Source organism: Struthio camelus, chromosome 6 (assembly GCF_040807025.1).
Source record: "Struthio camelus isolate bStrCam1 chromosome 6, bStrCam1.hap1, whole genome shotgun sequence".
Classification (NCBI taxonomy): Eukaryota; Metazoa; Chordata; class Aves; order Struthioniformes; family Struthionidae; genus Struthio; species Struthio camelus.
The window spans coordinates 35,528,933-35,551,265 of record NC_090947.1 but is presented as its reverse complement, the minus strand read 5'-3'; the positions used below and the strand labels follow the sequence as shown (position 1 = coordinate 35,551,265).

At 39.9% G+C, this 22,333-nt stretch overlaps 2 protein-coding genes across 10 annotated transcripts; one reads left to right on the top strand and one right to left on the bottom strand.

Moving 5' to 3' along the window:
- The first annotated feature begins 4 nt into the window (after positions 1 to 4).
- FAIM (Fas apoptotic inhibitory molecule) lies at positions 5 to 8,273 on the top strand. Of its 6 annotated transcripts, none has more exons than XR_011141971.1 (7): positions 71 to 123; positions 2,357 to 2,416; positions 3,083 to 3,218; positions 3,588 to 3,816; positions 4,946 to 4,995; positions 6,503 to 6,706; positions 7,219 to 8,273. XR_011141971.1 is itself a non-coding variant. In XM_068949139.1 (6 exons), the coding sequence occupies exons 2-6, from the start codon at positions 2,373 to 2,375 to the stop codon at positions 6,650 to 6,652; spliced, it is 609 nt and encodes a 202-aa protein (XP_068805240.1). In that variant the 5' UTR covers positions 71 to 123; positions 2,357 to 2,372; the 3' UTR covers positions 6,653 to 8,273. The 6 variants fall into 6 exon arrangements, 3 of the variants coding, with proteins under 3 accessions (XP_068805241.1, XP_068805240.1, XP_068805242.1); XR_011141973.1 differs by lacking the exons at positions 71 to 123; positions 2,357 to 2,416 and adding exons at positions 753 to 904; positions 1,823 to 2,042; XR_011141972.1 differs by lacking the exon at positions 2,357 to 2,416 and having other exon boundaries at positions 9 to 123.
- PARP9 (poly(ADP-ribose) polymerase family member 9) lies at positions 8,175 to 22,332 on the bottom strand. 4 transcript variants are annotated; one of them, XM_068949135.1, is made up of 10 exons: positions 22,241 to 22,332; positions 21,662 to 21,701; positions 18,943 to 19,775; positions 17,278 to 17,508; positions 16,977 to 17,195; positions 15,765 to 15,840; positions 13,485 to 13,859; positions 12,174 to 12,322; positions 10,386 to 10,560; positions 8,175 to 9,121 (listed from the first exon to the last, which is right to left on the bottom strand). In XM_068949135.1, exons 3-10 carry the CDS (start codon positions 19,765 to 19,767, stop codon positions 8,769 to 8,771), a joined length of 2,403 nt encoding a protein of 800 aa, XP_068805236.1. In that variant the 5' UTR covers positions 19,768 to 19,775; positions 21,662 to 21,701; positions 22,241 to 22,332; the 3' UTR covers positions 8,175 to 8,768. The 4 variants fall into 4 exon arrangements, with proteins under 4 accessions (XP_068805236.1, XP_068805237.1, XP_068805234.1 ...); XM_068949136.1 differs by having other exon boundaries at positions 21,677 to 21,701; positions 22,241 to 22,327; XM_068949133.1 differs by having other exon boundaries at positions 22,223 to 22,310.
- Between the last annotated feature and the right edge of the window lies 1 nt (position 22,333).

Sequence of the window (22,333 nt, the reverse complement as noted above, 5' to 3'; positions counted from 1 at the left end):
CGCCGGCGGGGGGCGGGGCCGGGGCGCGCGCCGCGCCGCCATTTTGAGACGCTGAGAGCTGCGAAGGGAGGGGGAGACGGAGGTGGCGCCGGTGGGGGCTGCAGCGGCCGGAGCCCCGCGCAGGTAGGAGACAGCGCTGGGGATGGGGGCGGCCGGGGCCGGGGCCGGGGCTCTCCTGTCCAGCCCGCGGAGGCGTTGCGGTCACCTCGCTGCCCGACGCTGGGAGGCGGCGGCGGGGGGTGTTTTGGCCGCGGCGCGGCCGGGCTGAGGGAGCGGCGCCTTGGAGACCGCTCGGCAGCGGCGGGGCGGGAAGGGGGGCGGGGGGGGAAGCGGTTTCCCCGGCCTGGCGGCTGCTGGAGCGGCCTCCAAGGCCCTACAGCGCTAAGTGCCGCCTGGCAGCGGCCAGAGCTAGGGTGGGGGGGTTTGCTTTGCCCGGAGTCCCAGGGACTGATTCAAGGCAGTAAGTAATTTTTCTTATTTTCCCTTTTTTTTTTTTTTTTTTTTTTTGCGGGCCGGTTCTGCGGTAGAGGTTTTCTTAGTCAGTCAGCGTCTCCTGCGTGCTGCTCTCACTTTATGCTCCATGGGTATTGCCCATCCTCTAGATAGGGTGAAGCTGACCTAGAGACTGGGTTTTGTGCCCAGATTTGATTCGAAAAGCGTGTTACGAAGTGATTGGGGGAGGAGACTGTGTAGTTTCCGTTATTTTGTAGCCTTTTCAATATTGATGCTAAATTAGCTGCTAAACTTCATAGGGCCGGGTTGCATGCCACCGCAGGGGATGCAGGGTCTGCGAGCAGGCTGGAAACGTGCTCCGGTTCCACCTCTTTGGCACTTTTTGTAACTTGAGGTCGCTGCTGTGTTGATAAGATGGTCGAGGCAGGCGGCGTAAGTCTGTCCTGAGCCAGTAAGAGTCTCTTTCTCTTTTTTTAATCCTTAGAAAGGAGGTGCAGAAATAATAACCGTTTCCCAACTTCCCTGATGCTCCAGAGGATAAGAATCTTTATGGAAACCAAACTGTAAACTTCAAAAGCAACAAAAAGACCCCCTTGTTGTCATTATTAGTTGACATACACAACTCACAAATGGGAGAATTAAATCCTTATATTCTTAAAAATGAACTCACAGTCTTTGGAACTTACTTTGCAGTTCACGAGCAGAAATTTGTAGGGTTGCTGAGGAAAAAGATAATAAACAGTAATATAGCAATGCTATTGAGCTTGCTTTAGAGCAGAAACAAGTTACACTGAAGGAGGCCTAATGTTAAATGCATTAACTATTATGCTCAAGAGAGATCCTAGAACTCATGACTTGACTTTAATTCATTTTTTCAAGGAAAAGTACCATTTATTTACCAAAAATGAGTTATTTGCATTGAATGAAATTATACCTATTGGTAGCTACTTTGGATTAGAGCAATAGGCCATGTGTTGGAAGAAAAATAGAGTACAGTATTCTTATGCTTTTATGTTCCACCGGCTTAAATGATTCTCTGACAACTGGGAGGTCTGTTACAGCTTATGTGATTAACAGTACAGTTTAAAAGACAGCTTTTAATGAAAATAGATCCTACACAAACTATTGTGTTTAATGAAAAGGATAAGGATTAAAAACAGGTTAGCAGTGTTGTAGGAACACATAAATCACTACTTCTTACTTAGAAGGCTTTTTGATGGTGCTTGCATTGTTTATTTCTGGTAAATACAGATTTTTATGGTTGAATTGCCAGGTCAAATTGCTACCATGACTATTGAAAACTGCTACAGTGGTTTAGCAAAGCTATTAAGTCGAAATTGTTGAGTCTGGCTCTGGTGCTTATGTTTAGAGGTCTGAGACAAGAACAAGGCTTCCACTTCACTCAGGATTTGAATATTGCACTGACTGTGGACCATAAGGACTCCTGCATCCTGTCTGCTCTCCCAAGCAGTATTTGATATCCTCTTCTCGGGCACTATTTCATTTTGCCTCTAGTGGCAATGGTCTCCGGTGTGTTACAGTTGGTGACTGAGCTGTGAAGTTCTGGATTTGGTTCCTGTTTTGGTCAGGTCCGTTTCAAAACTTTCTCTCGTAAATCGGGCAAAGTACTTTTCATCAAATACATGACAAAGCTAGGCTGTGCTAATAAAGTTAGGAAAAATCGCCCATACTAATTTTGTAAAGTAATACTTCCAAATAAACTTGTATTTGCCTTTTTGTCTAAGAGGAAAAAAATCACATATATGAATAATACATGATAGTTCATCACACTTTTTTAAAAAGATCTATAATCTTAAATGGAGAAAACTAGGAAAATCTAGTTCTCAATGCTTCTCTATTGCTATTCAGCTTTTCTTTTTTTCTTGCTGCTAATTGGATTAAGAGCTGTTTTGATTACTATGGCATCCTGTGAGGAGATTACTGTCGGTGAAGATGAACTAAGGTAAAAAACAGAACTGCAGCATGAACAGGTTTGAAAAGATATCCACAATTTCAGCAGTCACTTAAGAGTTTACCTGAGTTTTAAAAACCACTTAAAGAAAGGATATCTCAACATCTCTTCCCCCCATTGGAAGGAGGGAGGGGTAATATGTATGTGCATGCACAGTTGCATTTCTGAATGATGTAGGTAATATTTATGAAAAAGGTTACAGACAAATTTTTTAATAGCTAAACTGGTCACCCTAACTAGTTTGCAAGTTTAAAAGGCTAAAACACTTTAACAGACCAGTTAGCGTACTGTATTAGTGACTGCCAAGAAATCACAGAACTGTCCATAAGCATCTGGAATGTAAGTGTAGTTTTTTAACTTTGTTGTCATCTGCCTTGGAAGTTTTAGAGGTTAGATGGATGTATGTTCTTGTATGGTATTAGTCAAAGTGAACCTGTTTACCTGTCTTTGTGCTTATTTTTTGTGACAAGTTTTATCATATTTGAATGTTTGGTTTTTTTTAAGAAAATAAAAAAATTGGTTACATTTATTCTTTCAGATCTCACTTTTTCATTGGTAAAAGGTGACTTGCTATAAAGTAGTAAAGCTTTCAACTACATTCAGCAATATTTGAACTCTCTCAACCACAATTAATGTACTTTGTTGGTGTTTCTGTAGGTCCCGGTACAGCCATTTAGAGAAGATGACAGATCTGGTGGCCGTTTGGGAAGTAGCTTTAAGTGATGGTGTTCATAAGATTGAATTTGAACATGGGACCACGTCAGGAAAACGTGTTGTCTATGTTGATGGAAAGGTGAAATTACTATATGCTCAAAATTCACTATGATACAGACTGTGTAAGTGTGCTTCCATGCAGAATGCATCAGAACAAACAAAAGACTAATAAATGCAAGTGAGATGTATTTGGTTGACTAACTTTACGTAATCTAATAGACTACATAATTCTCTTCTCAGTTACAATTAAGGTGTGAGTCTTCATGAAGTGCTTTGCAGTCCTTGGGCAGAGGCACTCTGTACATGCAAAATATTATGAATTCGTACATACTGAAATAATAGTTAAGTACTGGGCTGTTGCCCAAGTTCTAGTTCAAAATGTCTCAATCCTGAGACATATTCAGGTTTATTAATTAATACCCATTGTCTTTGGCTTTTTTTCCTACAGGAAGAAATAAGAAAAGAATGGATGTTTAAATTGGTGGGTAAAGAAACGTTTACTGTTGGAGCAGCTAAAACAAAAGCTACTATTAACATTGATGCAGTCAGTGGCTTTGCGTATGAATATACGTTGGATATCAATGGGAAAAGCCTCAAGAAGTATATGGAGAACAGGTCAAAAACAACTAATACTTGGGTACTGAGTTTGGATGGCATGGAGTATAGAGTTGTTCTAGGTAAGTAAATATTGACTTCATGTTGTTGCCTTTGAATAAACTTGTGTGCATTTAATAACTGGCAGATAAGAGAAGGTATAGTTCAGGCTAGCACTGTTGCAGTGCAAAATCCTGGGTAGTCTGGAAACACTTAATTAGATGCTAAAGACAACGATCTGAAAAAATAAGGGTCTGGTTACATCTTTCCTCTTTCGTCCCCCTTTCCCAAAAATACTACAAGCAGATGGGCAGAAGGAAGCTACTGGGAAATTTGTGTCCATTGCATCTAGTAGGGGAAGCTTCTTGGGTGTTGCTGCAAGGTTAGAGCCAGAGATGAGATCAGGGACTATGTTTTTTTTTTTTTTTTTCTCCTTTATTAAACGTAAGGACAGAATGAATATCCTAAGATCAAATAAGACTGGGGGGGGGCAATCTTAATATATGACAGAGCCTGCAGCCTGCTTGGTTTTCCTCACAGTTTTAGTCTCCTTGTATTTAATTAAAAGGCGAGCAGGGTTCAGCTCTCTAATCATTGCCAGTGGAGGGCAGTGTCAGTAATGTGAATTCTAGAGCTAATGAACTTAAGAAGGTTGTACTGGGAAAAATAAAATAATACTGTTTGAAACAGTACAATTTTAAGATTCTTCATATTATGGTATGGATGGAACTTGAGTTTTCAAGGAGATCTTAAGAACTCTGAAACTTTGTGGATATTAAGTAAAGCTGCTCTTTACTTAAACATACCTCAAAGAAGTTAAAATTGGGATTTGATTGAATAAACACTCCTTAAATAATTGGCACAGACTACTTCATTTTTCTATCCTCAAGTTCTTCAGTTTGAGGATGCCAGAACATCTCTGACAGCATTCAGAGCAATCCACTGTTAACAGCCAGAGCTAGGGAGAGGTAAAAATGTATGTTTATAGCAAAAGTTGCTTGCCCATTGATGGCAGGGCCTTCTGTCTCTTCAATATAAGAACCGACTATGCAGGCCATGTACTACAGTTACTTCAGTTCCCCAAAGCTGTTCTTAATTAGAATGGAACAGGGCTTGGAGATTTGTTTTTTGTTTTGTTTTCCTAAATCTTTCCATCTGTAGGTGGGGAAAAATTCTTGTTCTGTCTACTTCTTGTTTTCCTTTCCTTCACAGAAAAGGACACTATGGATGTGTGGTGCAATGGTGAAAAAATGGAAACAGCGGTACGTGATCATTTTCCAAAGTCATTCTATAGGCTGTGGCTATATAATCAAAGCTTATGGAGATATACTGTGGCTTATTTTGCTAATATGGTAGTGAAGCCACAGTGAGGAGCAAGTTACCTCACTTTGCCACAGGGTACGTTTGAATACATAGACTGCTAGTATGCTATTAACCATTCTGAGCTTCCTTCCCTGTATCTTATAACTGAGAGTATTTTGTATTCTGACTTAACATCAAAAGTCTACATAAGCATAAACAATGCTTTTGGTTACGCTTTTTAGATAAGCAAAACATCTTCTGGGCCTGTTGTTCAGGGTTTTTAGAGAGAACTTCCCATAGGAGTGGGAAGGACTCAAGTTTGATGCAGACTGTAGAGCCACCTCATCCAAATCTCATCATGTTAGTAGTGACAGGAAGTTGGTCTCTATTGAGTAGCTTCTCTGCCCCTTCCCCCCCCCCCCCCCGAAAATCTAGGAAGACTTTTAGGGCTTAAGAATTTTTTTTTTTTTTTTGTCTTTCTGCCACTTCTGCATTATTCGTTAAAACAGACTGACAGCTAAAGGACTTAATCCATTCACTGTCTCTTTATCTTATGATGGTTTTCAGTATGCCTGTTACATACACTTCCCCATCCTTGAAAGATGTGCTTTCTTGCTAGAGAATCGTCCCTGTGATTATTATTGCCACGAGTAGTCCCCCAGATGCATACAAAATGTAAAATGAACAAGTTTTCCTATACTTGAAAACAGGATGGAAATATTTATCAAATGTTTCAGTAGTCAGTGGGACAAACGTCCTCTCACAGTGAGTCAGAGCTTCTGCTCTTGATGGTTCTCAACCTTTTCTATAACGTAGTTCTGCACTGTAACAACTGCACTACAGGATAGTCTTGCAAGCTATGAGTATACGTGTGTGTTTGTCAAACTGTATTGATGTCAGTAGCATACTGGTTTTTTTTTTCCCCATTTTCCCAATGACGATGACAAAGATGGAGAAGACATGGGTGGCAAAATCCAGGCTCACATGCAGGAGCTGTGTATCTAAAATGCATAATTATCAGTATTAATTCAGGCAGTATTAATTCAGGCATTAACTCATCCTACTGTAGATGGCGCTGCTAAATCCTTCACACTTTATTGCCACTTCAGTTGACTAAAGCCAGCTCTACTGCAAATCTCAGAAAATTGGCCTTTCCATTTTTGTTTTACTGACATGAATTGACTATATTAATTCACGTGTCTGAAGAACTCGAACTCTTCCCTTCTTGATCACGAGAAATTTTGATTATCGCTTAAACACAGATCTGTAACTGCTAGCCTTGACAAAGCAGCATCTGAGACTTTGCATCCTTGTTCAGCAAGTGTGCTGTATTTTGTCACCAGTACCTAGTATGGCTGCTCTAGTTACGGGAGCTAGTTGATTGGGACCTTGGAAACAGCCTGATGCATTGTGATTTTTATTTTATTAAAACAGCACTTTTCTATTATATTGCCTCCTTTCTCCTAGGGTGAATTTGTAGAAGATGGGACTGAAACTCACTTCAGTGTTGGTGATCACAGCTGTTGCATTAAGGCTGTCAGTAGTGGGAAACGAAGGGAAGGAATTATTCATACCCTTATTGTGGATGACAGAGAAATCCCAGAGGCTGTGGAGTAGCCTCTAGTTAACTGATTGTTGTAGGACTAAGATCAGGAATTTTCGATTACTGTGGTAATTATTTTTATATGTACTACTTAGTACATCTACTTTGTGCTGGTTTTATTTTCTAGCTTCTGTATCTGAAATTCATCTTTTTGAGGACCAGATGAAAATAATTATATACAACCTCCAACATAACCTTTTTGTAGTGTTATATATATATATTCTTTCTATATATAATAAGTGCAAGGAGGGCAGGGGAACTGAAGTAGAAATTATATATTAGAAAAAACTTTGCTATAATAAAATGCAAGATCCATATTCAGAAAGACTGAATTCCTTCAAACTGTGGGTATATGTGGAGTGAGGAGAAAGCACATGCTGGGCACTGGAGTAAGCTGTTAATTTTCTCAGTATTTTTTTTTTTTTATCTATTACACTAACTCTGTGTTTTTCAGGTGCAGTTAGGAAAATAGTTACATAAGTCAATAAAAATACTACAGAAATACATTGTTAACACCTGTATAACAGTGTTAAAAATAATACTGAACAATGAAAACTTGTTTCTACATCATCTTTTTCAGAGTAAGAAGAAAGATGTTATACTTGTCCAGAAAGAAACTGGACACCTCCCTAGGGTTTTCTGAAAATTGATGTCTACTACTAATTGTTGCAGTAGCTAAGAAACTTTCTGCAGTGAGTTCTGGTTCCTCCTGCTGCCACTCAACCCCCCAGTTTCTCTGCCATGAACCTCCTTTCAAAAACTGAAATACCTTGAAGCAAGCTGGAATAAGAGACCATTCTGACTCAATGCTGTTTAGCAAACCTTAAATCAACAGCTCTGTTTTCTTGGCAGTAATGCGTGAATAAGAAAATGTGAGGGGGGGGGGGGGAATAGGACAGGAATGGATAAGAAGAATATACTGCTTGAATGGAAAAGCTGAAACAGAAATAGAATAATTGTCTTCAAGCTTCCAGGGTACTGTCTAAAAGCAGCCTTGGGATTTCTGTTAGAGCCACGACTTGTGTGTGTTTTAGATGGTTCTTACAAGCTCACAAGGACTTTTTGCCCATCTGACACCAGTGTGCACTGGGTAGTCACAAATTCTCCATGAGGCAGCAATGGAGATGATCATTAGAACATACTGGCCCCACATACTGTAGAGGCTACCCTTCAGAAACAGGGCAGACTTAGCTAGCCTTTAAAAGGGGGGGGGGGATGAGGAGTGACAAAACATGAATATATTTACTTAAACGTTTGTCTTGCAGTGATTCTCAAAATTCTCCACTGACAACCTCATTTGCAGTTCTGAATTATGCTTTTATAACTGAATTTCTTTTGGGCCTTGGACCTGTTCCTAGCACTGTAACCCCCTACCTGGGGAGTTGGAGATACAGTACAAATGTGTTGTGAACTTACTTGCACAAGTTCCTCTTGAAAAGTTTCATTAAACCTTGGTTATACTTAGGGTTCAGACTACTCTGAGGCTTGAATACAGTCCAAGTTGCATTCTTAATACTTACAGAAAGACATAACAGATTGGCTGATATTGTCATACTTTTTTATTTTGAATACATGTATCTACAATACTTGGAATCACTTAATAAAAATTGTAATAGCAACAACTATTAAAAATCATGAAGTATTGCCTGACTTATCATAACTATGTGAATTTAATAGCATAGCCTTAGGTGGAAAACAGTATTCACCTGACACGTTCACCTCTTCAAGTCAAAACAAAACTTAAGAAATCTAGGTTGTGCCTTTGATTCCTTTGTTTCATTAATGAATGCATTGCCTCAGATTAAGAAAGTGTAATAAATGAATGACAGTTTATGGAAACATCAAGTGTATAGTTGCACACTAAGAATACTTTAAGACATAAACTAAATGACCATCTGAACTCTAAATTATGTTGTGATGCTCTCCATTTTGATTCATAGATGAATAGTTTGTTTTAACATGGTTTGTTTTAAACTCCTTAAGGTATCAAAGTATAGTTCTTCTGGTTGCTTCAGATTTGTCTTAAGGCACTTTGATTAAAGCAGGTTATTCTAAGAGCATCCTCTTAGAATCTAAGTACTAGACTTTTTTTTTTTTTTTTTTGAGGTGGTCTCTGCATAGCTAGAGCAATCATCGTTCTGATTGATTATGACTCAACGCGCTGCTGCTTTTCTCAGAGGGCCCAGACCTTCCCACCCCAGTCTGGGAACAAGTCAACAAATACTGTGGAAGGGCCTGAATACTGTTGAAAATGACAAAGATGTTAGGATCATTTACATCATCTACTAAACTGTCACATACTTTAATGGCATCTCCCTCCACTGCTGGTGGCATAATATAAGACTGTTTACCTCTAGTGTATGAGCCTGTTAATACCTCCGCCTCAAACACACACATTATAGAATCTGTTTCCCGCTTGTCTTTAGCCTCGATTAGGCTTTTGGGGTTCCTCTTAAAGTAGATGCCAGCTCCGTATTTTTGTTCTGAAAAAAGAAAGACAAATTTGTCTTTAAGAACTGGTTCTTTTAGAATTGTGGTACTAAAAGGCTTGCTTCTGGAGTCAGTATTTACTGAATTCAGTATTCTACAGTCCAGTATGTTCCACCTTCTTGGAAATATATTTGCATAAAGCGTCTGCTGAAGCTTTTCACTGTTAAATGCAAGTGTCTATACTCTTTCCTCCAATACTAGTATTTAACTCCCATTGAAGTTGTGAGCAATGACAGATGATGGCCATTCTGGTTTAACTGTTCCTTTAGTGATAGAAACATCAAGATAATTCTATTCATCTAAACACTGTCAGCTGTCACCAAGAGCTAGGCACTCTGATAAGCACCAAAGGACATAAGGTTTTAGTAATGTAAACTGCAAGGGGGAAAAAAGGAAAAAGGCTTGGTATTTATAAGGGGAGTATTGCATGAAAAAAGCTATTAGAGTATTGTGTGGAAAAACTGCAAACAAACAACATTAGACAGTTATGTTTATTGTTTTGAAAGTGTGTCATGTAAGCAAATCTGCTTTCTGAAAAGTTTATTGCCTGAAATCCTAATTCCACATTTGACTAGCAAAAACCCACATACTACTGCATTTAATTGATTGCAGGATAAGGAGGGGAATGCTTATTCTTTGCAGTTGTGGAAACTTCTTGAACACTATCTACCACAGTATTTCATAATAACCACATCAAGAAGCTTTTTATTTGAGTGTTTTCATCTTTCTTCCTAAACATACTCTACTTTTTTGAGTGCCACTCTGCTTACTCAAATTATTTACTTTATTTGATTGTAGTTGTTTTGAGCAGGTGGTTGGACTAGATGACTTTCAGAGGTACCTTCCGGCCTCTATTATTCTGGAATTCCTTTGTAAAGGTTGTAAAGCATTAAGATGTGGAATACATGTTTTCAGCAAGTAGATAGGAGCTTCTTGTTTAACGAGTAATGCAACAAAATAAAGGCTCAGACGTGGCATTACATGTATATTAACAATTCTGTCAACAGAATTGTCAACAGTCTAGCTGGGCTAGACTAGAAGCCAGGCTTGTCTTCTGAGAGTCTTACTTGACTTTTACAGTATTAGGAAGGAAAAAATAGTAAAACCCTACTACAGAAAAATATTAAGCTCGTATGACTCTAAATACTGGTAATAACCAGTACTTGTGGAGGAATGTCATTTTTTTCTGACCTTAATCCAACTTTAGCAGTCAAGTCACTGTTCATTTTGATTAGAGATGCAAAAGCAGGTTACTACCTGTTGGTGGTGAGTATGTTCTGTGAAACCCAGTTTGGCATACCAAGTCACAGAACTGAGCAGGAACGTGCTGGTACAACTTGTGGCTTACTTTGGAGGTAGCTTGTTTTTCTTCTGTTCTTTTTTTCATTTGTTGGAATGCAGCAGATAAAAGAGGATTATGTATTTTTTCTACCTATAACATAAATAGCAGTGAAATGTAAGCAAACAGGAAGGGACCACTATCAGTAAAATGCATGAATGCCCTTGTTCAGGCTATATTCTTCAAACTAAGAACTCTTGACTTAGCTGATGTGCCTTATCAGCTACGCAGTCAATGCAGATGAAGCGTGCAGCTGGTCAGGAGAAAACAAACCACGCCACTATCCCATGCTTATTGAAATCAGTGAGAATATATCTTACTGTACTGATTTTCAGTAGTTGAGCTGTGCTGAACAGGTTAGGTATCAACCAGTAATCAGAATAAGCTGTGTCAGTCCTCCTAGCCTAACCTTGCAAAGGACTGCAAGTGTCCTGTAAGGCATGGAGAACCTCAGCTCTCATTGAGCACAGCTTCAGAGCTGATGCAAACTGGGCTCTCGTGAAAAGGTCTGCAAATAAGAGAGCCTTTAGGGTAGCTTTTGCCTCATAGGAATTCCATGCAGTGTGAGTAACACTAGAAGGACCTTTGGGGAAGTTTGGCCCCTGTAGATCTCACTGGCACACTAGACCTGACCAGTGGGCCAGCCACAGGCCTGTAGCAATAGTCAATACCAGGGGCCTGCAAGGCCTCTTCTGCAGTAGCCTGCTTATGCCAGACTCTTCCTGGCTACTCAGCTAAAAATTAGAAAGTGCAAAAGCATGATCAAACTTCTGTTCTATTAAAAGTCATTTAACTGAGCTATGATTGGTTTCAGTGCAGTACTGTTTTAAACTTTGGTGTAGCTTTTGGGTCGAGATTCAACAACTTCATTAGTTCTACAGATCAAAAATACATGACTTAATCACTTCCTTTCATCTGGTTCATATTTGCTAATATTTAAATTGAAATATTCATTTTTCATATGAAAGGGTCTGTAGCAGTGCCCACCCGTACATCATTTGTATACCTTTTCTGTTGTTTTTGCCTTTAAGTGAAATGGTCAAGTCTCCTGAAACTGTCAATAAAAACAGAGGCCTTAACATAAGTGGCTGAGGTCATGCAGTAGCTTAACAGGGACATGGCAGTCTGGTTTCCAGTTACCTGCTATTATTGTTAAACGCACAAATCCCTGTGTTTAGAGACTCTGGTATTTTGCTGTGTGGCACAAACTCAAGTTCTGCCCATATAGCAAAGCAGTGATTCCAAAAAAAAAAAAAAAAAAAGTAGTGCTCAACTTCAACTCGTTAGTAATGAAATTACAACTCTTGACAAATTCAGTTGCTAATTTTTGGTGTCAAGCTCAGAAGAAAAGAGACACTACATTAAAGTGTCTGAGAATACGCTACTTAATAGCTGAATTTTGTGTCCCTTTAGAGCCCTTTAAAGGAACATTTGAGGCACAAAATATACAATACATTTAAAAATATTTATAAGAATTTAACCATATTCTTTCAGTAATTATTTGCTATATGTTTAAAATACTAGGTCTTTTTATTGGAAGTAAAGTCTAGATCTATTTTAAGGCTTAGACTGATTTGATCCTAATCTTTAAAAGCAATCCAAGTTCATCCAAATCCAAAGTTCATCCAAGTTTAAGCATGTTAAACACTTAGTTCAGCTGTATTTTATCAGTTGAGATTTAATTTTGCAATGAATACCCTCTTTACCTTGAGAACAAGAAGCCCAGCTTTTTCAAACTGTTTTTGTCTGTCCTTAAATTCTTGACGGTGTGATTCCACCAGTGAAATCTGGAAGCGTTTAGTATTCTTTGTCCTATCAAGGTGTCCTTCTGAAAGCTGACCTGCTTCTGGTTGGCCTGAATGTAGATAAGGGAGTAAACATTTTATTTATAATACCACCTGGAGTAAAGGCAAGGAAAAGGGATCCAATACTTTATTTTGGTTTTTATAGTTAAGAAGAAATAATATTAAATATTTCTGAGGCTAAGGCAAACAATTTCAGGTTATCATCTAGCTCAGCACTTATCACAGGGACTTCTGAAGAGCACAATGATGCCAAAGGCTATTACTGAGAGTACTTGGCACACGTTTAGGGGTTTGTTTGTTTGTTCTAAGAGCTACCTACCTCTTGTAAGTCACTGATGTACTTATGGCTGAGGTGTTGTGTGTTTTTTTTTTAAATTATTTTTTATTTTAACAAAAATACAAACATTAGCATTTATCAAGAATGCTCTGGGCCTTACCCAGAGTTCGCTGAAGTTAGTGGGGCAAAAAGTCCCATTAAAAAAAAAAAAAACTGCCTTTTGGTATTAGTACACCTAAGCCAGAAAAAAGAAAGCCTGTCCTGATGTAGGAATACTTAAACCAATTCAGTTAGCCAATAACTTTGCTCATAATGTTATTCTGTTCATTTAGTAAAGGAACCAGAAAAAAACAATTAAAAAAAAGCAATTTATCATCTCTATTATCTCTCTCCACTGCCTACCTTTATACAGTGGAATCTATCTTAAATGACTGTACAAACACTAGGAAAAAGGGATTGCTCAGTAACTTTTTGTAATTCCACTAGTTATATCAGCTATCAATCAAAGTCAAAGACCTTGCAGAACAAGTCCGCTGCTAGGTTCTCCAACGGAGCTACAGCTGGTAGCTAACAAAAGAGCTCAGCAAAAGTATGGGTCAATTAAGTGCAAATTTCTTAAGCGACCAGCAGTCAGACTTTAAAGTTAACCTGTCCTGTAGGAAGCCAGGATTACAGCTGGATGTATGATGACGGCCAGCCCCAGCATAAACTGGGGCCCACTAGGAATATTGCCCAGTGAGTAACTGAAGTCAGTATGATAACAAATGGTCTTTCAGGGCTCACGCAATAAAGAGAGTGACCTCAATAATTACAGTAATGTAGTGTATGTGTGAACTGTTGAACATGTCTTTCTAATATCGGCAATACACAGATCTATGTTGCTTCATACTTGTTCTTATGTATGCCAACTTAAGGCTTTTATTTATTTTACATACCCAAAAAGTACAGCAGTTCCTCCTGTTTGGCCAAAGTCTTCTCTTGCATACGAAGGAGTAATTTTTCAGTTGCAAGCACTGCATCAATGACAGCAGCAGGGGGGCCATGAAATTCCAGTCTTGCTTTTCCATCTCTCACTTCTTCTGATACACGTACACTAGAATGCTGCTCTCGAGCTAGTTCTGCAAACTCTTTTTTACCGAGGTTAAAAATGTAGTTGTTTTCAATAGTAGCACAATGATTTTCCTGAGCTTGTGCTATGTTTTGGATCCACAGTTTTGCTGCTTCCAATGCTGCAAGTGTGTTCCCCTTAAGTTCAATAGCTGTTCTATTGTCTGTACTCTCTCTTACGCTTTGTCTGCCTGACTCTGTACCTGGAAGAAAGATTGTTTACATAAAGGCATTAGAAGAGTAAAAAGCTTTCAATGCTGTCACAAATTTCTATATGTAATCCAAGACTGTGCAGTGTAAGAAGCATTCTACTCTTCTGGTATGCTCAAAGGAGAGATTACACACCAGGCGGTGTGTAATCTTTTTTTCCAAGGGGGGAAAAAATGCAGAATTTATTTGATATCCTCTGAATGACTTCTGACAATGATTAAGCACTGACTATCATTTTTACTTTTGAAAATCTTCTTTTAAGGGAGAGCCCAATCCCGTCCCTGTTAACGTCAGTGACAAATCTCGTAAGTGAGACTGAGAAGTAATGCCAAAATTAACAAAAACAGTGTACTTTTGAAATGTTGCTCAGGAAAAGTCAACTGGTGTATTTTAAATTTGTAAACTTTTCCTAAGCAAGAAATAAATCAGTGCAAATATACATTTCATTCATGCTCACCCTGCACTACTACGTTTCAAGCAACAACACCTTTTCTCTATTCAAATTTTTCCCAAGATAGGTATCTTCAACTATGATTCCTGAATTCTTTGCAGAGGCCTGGCATATTGACGAGTTGTACCCAGGAAACCATATATAATTATGTTTGGTTTATGTGGAAGGGCTAAGGGAACATGATCTTAGCACAATGTCTTCACTTCCCTGAACTGAAACTTTGCTCATGGCCTGTCGTGTACTTTTCAACTCCAGTGCCAGCCACAAGGTCCTAACCAAAAGCCGAACAAAACTGTAACAGAAAACCAGAAGTGATAAGGCAAAGGCCTTGCTTCTCAGTCGTACAAGATTTATCATACTTGCTCAGCGTGACAAAGCTGTGGAGTGCAGTTGTGACCGTAGTAAGGAAGGGCCAGACTAAGTTTCATTATAGTTTTAATAATTAAGTGAGGAAAAAAATTATCTGAAAAAGATTCTGGAAAAGCTATAAAAACAAATCGTTTTAAATGCTAATACTGCAAAACAAGGGGACTGGTGAAGAGGCACAGAAAAAGCTTCAATTTAAGGCCTTCTTAACAATATCATTTTGGCAATATCTTCTCTCAAAATAAACAAAAAAAAGTTATGACTATGTATAATGTACAAGTCCCACTCAGACTCATAAGGCATAATTAGACTCAGCAGACCTGATGATCACTACTTTAAAGTATCCAGGTCAAATACTTTCATGTCCTCTGAGGTGGAAGGAGGAGAGAAGCTGACATAACTTTGCCCATATGTAACTGGAAAAGTCTTTCAGAGCAGGAACACGAGGAAGAAGTACAAGTCATTTATTTAAAATGCAATTTCATGTTAGTAGCTATCTACAAATTTTTATCTAACTTAGGTTTGAAACAGCCTTTGGACCAATTTTATGACATGCACCAATTCCTGACATGGTGGAAACTGTGATTGAAACATGACTAGTTAGAAGCAAATGCATAACTGACACAACTAGATTCCTCAAACATGTATTTGATTTTAAGGAAATATCATTTTAAACTTATTCATCTCCCATCTTTGATCTAACTTCTGAAGACAAAATATGACAGTTTCAGGAGTCAATTCAGCACTTTCAGTTCATTTATACAGTAATCTGAAATAGTAAAAGGAAACTAAGCATTATTATTAGAGCTAGTAACTTTTAAAATAACTTTTACAAAATATAATTTCAGAGGAAGTGTCACCTTTTCCCAGCAGCATCAGAACTCCTCTTGACCATTTCATCCCTTAGCAACCAGTCTACCAAACACTAAAACTATCAAAATGCAAAGCACTCATACGTTTTTGCCTTCTCCTTTCCCCACCGCACATATGCAGGTATTAGGTACTTTTTACAGAAATTGATTTTAGATTCTCAGTCTGGAATGGTGATGTAGCTGAAACACCCTTTCTGTTCGTTACTTACTCAAATGATCGCTTCTGTTGTAATATTGCTTTTTTTCCAGTTTGCTTGCTGCTGAAGAAAGTTTGCTCTGGAAAATCTTGAAAGAGAAAAGTTTAGGAGCAGTTTGCAACCTCTTATCAAATATGCAATTTGTCTCATCAGAATTCTATTAGATAAGCAGTTTACAGTTGTAACTACACACAACAAATTCTGAAATGATGTTAACAGTTCACATTCGGTCAGCTTTTCCCAAACTGTTACTACTGACAAGATCAAATGCATACCTGTTTCTCTAATTCTCCAAAGGTAAGACACGTTACGTACTGAATGGCAACTTTACCAACTCTGTGGCTGTGGCATATGAGGAACCCATGAAACTACAGTAGATGAAGGTGCCTGCTACTTGTGGTCGAATGCTGATGAATCTTTACTCAGCTCCAAACCCAAGACTATCCCCCTACCTTTACTGCAAACAGCCTCTTCATGATCTCACACTGAAAGGCTGAGAAGCACTACTCCACTAGGCTCTGGATTTGGCTTATGGCAAATTGCCTTTCCTATGCAGCGCAAAGGGTTTCTGCTGTGCCCTGATGAGCACACAGCTATCATACAGCCTTCTTAAGAGTTTATGGGACTGTTACAGTATATGGCACCTGTTGAAAGAATAGATGGTTGGACTTAAATGGGAGCAGGAGCAAACGCTGTATTTTTATAATAGATGGCTATCTAAGATAGTTGCATATTAATCACCTAGGCCAAATATTCCAAAGGTGTAAATGGCTGACTGCAGCCACTACTGCTTATTTGCAAGTTGCAGTCCTTTTCTCATGCTAAGTTGACAGTGTTTTGTCCTGGGATACTTCACGTGAAGAAATTGGTTAAAGAAATTTCCTAATGAATAATAAGCTCATTTCCTAATGAACTAAGGATGGATAGAGTCTTTGTTACAAGATCCCTGACAGTCCTGAGAATTTCAGAGCTTTCTCTAAGCAATAGCCTTGCTATCTGACTACAGTGTGAGGACTTTTGGATTGGTGAAGAGACAACAGAGATTTGTAAAGATAAGTAATACCTGTTAGTGAGAGACAAATAGCTACATAAAGGACCTGCCACTCACAAATATGTTATAAATAGTATGTAATTCAGAGTATTTTAACTTGCTGTCATATATGGGAACTTTTTTTACAGCTATTTTGGGTTCTCCTTATTGGTGGTTAACACCAAATATATTACCTGATAGGCATCATAGTCATCTGGGTGGAGCACAAACTGTACAGCTATCTTCTTCTCGGGGTGTTCCATGGCAAAATTAAGAACCTCTGCAATCATGACCTCTGCCACTGTATCCATGGGCAGCAAAAGCGACCAAATCCCCTTTGCGGGGAAAGAAACTGAAGAAGACTCCTGATTCCAAATGTAACCCAAACATCTTGTCACTGCAGCTTTTAGTTCCTACAGGAAAAGCAAGTGTTTTAGTCCTGACATTACTCAACATGAAAATCACCAATTAAAATCCAATCTAACTGATCATCACCTCGCGTAGCAACAGCTTGTGGGAGTATTGCGGCCATACAACATGCAGTACTGAGTTGCAGGGCAGATTATACCCACATGTTTTTATGAGCTCCTTGTAAGATGAAGAATGTTTAAAAAAACGAGACGTAAATTCATCCTGAAGAGCTGGGCCTCCTTTTTGCAGTATTCCATTTGAAACATCCTTGTGAAAACTGCCGTCCATGAACACAGAATTAACAATAGCTGTAGTCTGGAAGAAAAGAATAAGAAGTTTCAGTACACTCCAAGTTTACTATTTACAAGATTTGCTACTACAAAGAGCATTCCCTCTAGGAACAGTTCCTTGTGAAAAATCCTGATTGCAGCAGATGAATTGCTTGAAAGGTTCTCTCAGTACTACTAAGGACAGAGCTGGAACATAGCAAAGATACACCTTCTAGCACAGTAAAGTCATGTTTTTTTCAGAAGCCAGTACCATGCATGAAACCTGTTCAAGTCATCAGAGCATATTCAACAGAATTAGCATCGCAGATATAGGCGTGACCCGCATGCACCTCACCAAATGCAATTCTGCAGCCAGTCATCAGCGAGCAGACAGGGCTACGTCCGCTACCACATCCCACGCGGACGCTCCCAGCATTAGGGTAGTACGCACTGGTATCCAAAACTGGGGTCAGTGCACATAGGGGAACTGCAAAGCTACGGTTGCTTCCACTGCCCAGTGGAGACAGTAGATTTCCTTAGTGCACTAACTAGGCCTCATATATTTTAAATCAAATATGTAAAATGCAAAAAAACTTGGGATGGAATGTTAACAGCAGTAATCATTCTAACCTTAATTGTTCAAGACTGCCTAAAGATACAAGACTGGTCCGTATTCTCCTAATAGCCTTGAAGGCATATGCTATCTTTCAGCACTGTATTACAATTCCCCACAATGTCAACCTTGCTATTCTTTACTCTTGTCTCAAAAAAATAAACTTTCTACAGAATTAAGGTATTTCTTTAAAATTGTAAGTTATGAAATTTTGTCAATTTTTTTTAATGCAAGTTTTAAATTTTGTATTTGCTAAAAGCAAGTGCCATTCTTGTCATTTAGCTTCCAGTCTAACAACTCTATTGGATTACTCATGATGAAACCCACATATTTTGCATCAGGTTTTCTAAGTTAAATAGTTCAAATGATGCACTGTTTAAAGATAAAGTACGCGTTGTTTGTGTAAGATATTTTCAGCTGTTTCAGTGATGATAACTTCAGTAGTGACCCCTCTGAGAACATTTCTCAAATTGTAAGAGAGAAGGCTTGGTGCAAAAAAAAAAGAAAAAAAGAAAAAAGAAACAAAGAAACAAAGATTTCAAGGGAATGCATGCTAAAATAAGGACTTCTATCATGTTGATAACGAAGATAAACATTAACATAGGAATATATTATTATTAATCATCCAACCTTTCAGCTGCTTCCCATTCTCCTATTATAGCATGTATACAAACAAGAAATAAAAACTTTCTAACATTCAATAATTTTCTAAAAACTTACCCATGCAAATATAATTTATTGACCGTTTGTTTTAATCTCGTCAAGATGAGAAGATTACTATTCAGTGGACCCATACGTGTATAGGGCTCCAATCCTATAGAGACCTGGAGGCAACTCCATGTTGAACGTGTTACAGGACAGACTTACCTTCTGCTCTTCAATAAGTCCTCTTACGATACTCAAATGAGTTCCTCCAGCTACGAAGAAATGTGGAGGCTGGCTTTGCAGAGCTGATAGATTTTCCTGAAACAAACTGCTATCACCTAGCAACTTTTCACAGGCTTTTTTCATTTCTGCAACTGTAGGCTCACAAATGTTCACCAGACGGATCTCCCTGAGACAGCTTGGTGGACTCTTCTCAACAAATTCCTTTATAGCCATTACAATCACTTGAGCACACAAAGTGAGTGGGAAGCCAAAAACACCTGAACTCACTGCTGGGATAGCCACAGACTTGATATTATTTTCTGGAGCATTCACGTACTTCAGAACATTCACAATGGCTTCTTCAAGTAGGTTACAACATGTTTCTTTTTCATAGAAGGACCATCTTGGACCAACTGCATGGATAATTTTCTTACAACGAAGCTTTCCTCCACCTGTCACAGCTATTTGGCCAGCTGTGAGACTTCCATATTTCTGAATATGAAGATTGCTTTGTTCTTTTATTTCTGGCCCTCCAGCATTCAAAAGGGCATAAGCAAGACCTCCTGCATGGTCTAGATGTTCATTGGCTGCATTCACCAAAGCATCAGCCTCATGTGTTGTGAGATCATCCTTGCAAACAGATATGTGAATCCCATGCTTTAGTTTTCTCCTGTATACTTCAACAAGACGTTTTGTGCTTTTGAAGGCCAGCATACAAGCAAACTTCTTGTAAATGAGATTACTTAGACAGGACTCTCTTTTCTTAAGAGCTTCATAAGCATCTTTATTAATGGGGACCGTCAAGCTTTCTTCATCCACTACCATGCTTGACCCTAGGATATAAAATAATATAAAGTGAAATCCAAGAAACCACTGTCAATATATTTTTTAATATAGGTGTGTTTTAGAGCTCTCAATTTTATTTATCTTACTGTCATTACTTTTTAGTATTTTTTAGCGTAGTCTGATCTTCTGTCTTTTCCAGAGACTTTGAAAGCACAAATAAAGATATCAAGGCCTCAAGAGTGAAAATACACAGATTGAGAGGACTTTGCTTTAAGGGAGAGATCACACTAATAGGTGCCAACTCCCTTACTTTCCCGGAGGAATTCTTGTTCCTTATTCTGTTCAAATCAACTTCCCTGTCTAGTGTCCCCTGTTACCCCACCTTACCTCAAGACCTCCTTGTCTTTCATTTCAACCCCTTTATTAATCACTTCAACATGAGTTTCAGGAGAATGCAAAGCTCAGCTGGGCTCCGTCAACTTAGCTTATCTGCATTCTGAGAAACGATCAGCATTATGCTGTCCACTGTCTCTTGCAAGTCTGTGAATGCTTGCAGTTTCATATTCTCGACCAAGGAGCAGCTCCCTTCCTGTAACTGAATACAGGAAGTATTCCTGTATGTATATATGTGTGTGTATACATATACATTATATATATATATATACATATACACACTCCTGCATATATATACAGGAGTGGTCAGCTCCTAATCAGTGTCCTCACATAAATATCAGGGCAGCATCACAGGCCCTCTTTTGAAGCAGTCCGTTTTCAAGATACCGTTGTGTGACCTGGCAAAAGTCAGCCCTGGTGAAATGCAGCCTGAGCCCCCAAAGGGGGTTGACTGGTTCAGCACCCAAAGTCCTCTTAGTGGAGGAATTACCAGCATATAGCCAATAGGTCCTTTGGGCAAATATCTTTTCCTCAGAAGTGGCTGACTGCTTTTCTTTCCCTATCCTTTCCCTGTTCGTCTGAGGATGGAGCTTGGTTAGGTGTCCCCCCCTCCCCCACCACTTGTTCTTATTATCTCTCCCTTTCCAACAATTTATTCTCCCCACCATTAGGCTGGCCGACACAACCATCGTCAGGAACATGTTCTTAAATGGGTCAGTGAAATAATTGGTGCAGGGGGGACAACACACACAGAGCACCAGCCTCAAAAATAAATGCATCAGCACAGCTGAATGGGCAATAAATTTTGAGAAGGAGGAGAAAGGAGCAGAGAAGTATGAGAGAACCATATGTCTTCGAAACAGGCTTTTGTCACAGGGCCACAGGGCTTTGTTTACTGGCCATAGTACCACTATGATGCTGGGCTACGTTTGCCACTAAAACTCCAGCTGAGAAAGCAAATGAGAAAAGCCTTCAATAACGAGGGCTTCAAAATTCTTGTAAAAGCAGGAAACACCATTTCTCCCCTCTGAGGCTGTTTTTCTGAGAGGGCTAAAGCCTGCTTTTGCTGCCTTCAGGGCATTCTCAGTATTTTGCTATTAATTTCCAGTCAGGTGTAAAGATGACTGCCCCAGGCCTCTGCAGAGTCTGTGACCCACAACCACCCAAGCAGATGAACACTTGATGGTATGTTCCTGCTATCTGCCTGCAGAGATCTTGCACTGAGCTTTAATTCTGTGTCTCTTCTTTGGTCTGCGCTTACGGCCCATAAACAAGTTCTTTCTTTGTAAGGAACATACACATTCAGAGGGTTTTTTAAATCACTTTTTACTTAGCGAACTAAACCAGCAGTATAGAGTGGGGGAGTTTTTTTATATTGTTACTATGTCCACAACCATATCCAATTCAGCCAAAAGCAACCCCAAACAGGTATTTCCCCATATCGGTGTTTTCTAGTTTGCTGGTTGTAGCTGCAATGAATTTTCAGCTTAAATGAAGGAGCACACTTCTGATTTCTAGAAGGCCAGAGGAAGGGGCTTACCTGAACTGCTCTTGCCTTCTAGGATCTCCGAACAGGAACTCTATTGCCCAACAGGAAAGAGAAAATACATTTTATTATTTACAGCGCAGCAGAAACCACTCTGTCGTCAGCAGAACGGGTAGCGCCGTCTATGCAAAAGACCGCAGGACGTCTCCTAACATGTAAAAAGCCCTTGGGAGAGCTAATCCCGAGCTCAGGCAGATTTGGTGAGAAGCCGGGCAATCCCGAGGGCTACGCCAGACGGCAGCGCCTAAAAAGCTGGGGCGACTTCCCCCCCGCACCCCCTTCCCAAGCTGTAAAATCTGTCTAGGGAAGGGGGACGGGGTCGCCTTTAGCTGGAGGGTGCAAACCTCCCCCGGCTCCGAGGCCTGGAGAGGGGGCTGCCGCGGTGCCGAGCCCGCCGCCCGCCGGTGGAAACAGCCTCGAAAGGCGCCTCGCTCGGCGGCCGCGGCTCGGTCGCCCTGAGGCGAAAGCTCAGCTCGCCTCAGCCGGCCGCCTCTCCCCGCGGCCCTGCCCGGCGCCTTCCCTCGCCCCCCACCCTCGCCCGGCCCCGCTCCTGACCTGCAGGCTCCCCATTACCTGGGGCGGAGCGGCGCGGCCGGCTGCCTCTCAGCGGCGGGGCGGGCAGCGGCGGCTCCGCGCCGCCGAGCGGGAAACGAAAGCGAAACTCGG

What these genes read in the sequence shown, in the direction of transcription:
- FAIM (XM_068949139.1), top strand. Translation starts at nt 2,373, where the DNA reads ATGGCATCCTGTGAGGAGATTACTGTCGGTGAAGATGAACTAAG. An exon ending in GGAGTATAGAGTTGTTCTAG is followed by an intron (nt 3,817 to 4,945) that starts GTAAGTAAATAT and finishes TTTCCTTCACAG; the next exon opens with AAAAGGACACTATGGATGTG. An exon ending in GTGAAAAAATGGAAACAGCG is followed by an intron (nt 4,996 to 6,502) that starts GTACGTGATCAT and finishes CCTTTCTCCTAG; the next exon opens with GGTGAATTTGTAGAAGATGG.
- PARP9 (XM_068949133.1), bottom strand. An exon ending in ACAAGCTGTTGCTACGCGAG is followed by an intron (nt 17,196 to 17,277) that starts GTGATGATCAGT and finishes CTTTTCCTGTAG; the next exon opens with GAACTAAAAGCTGCAGTGAC. An exon ending in ATGACTATGATGCCTATCAG is followed by an intron (nt 15,841 to 16,976) that starts GTAATATATTTG and finishes TTCTCTTTCAAG; the next exon opens with ATTTTCCAGAGCAAACTTTC.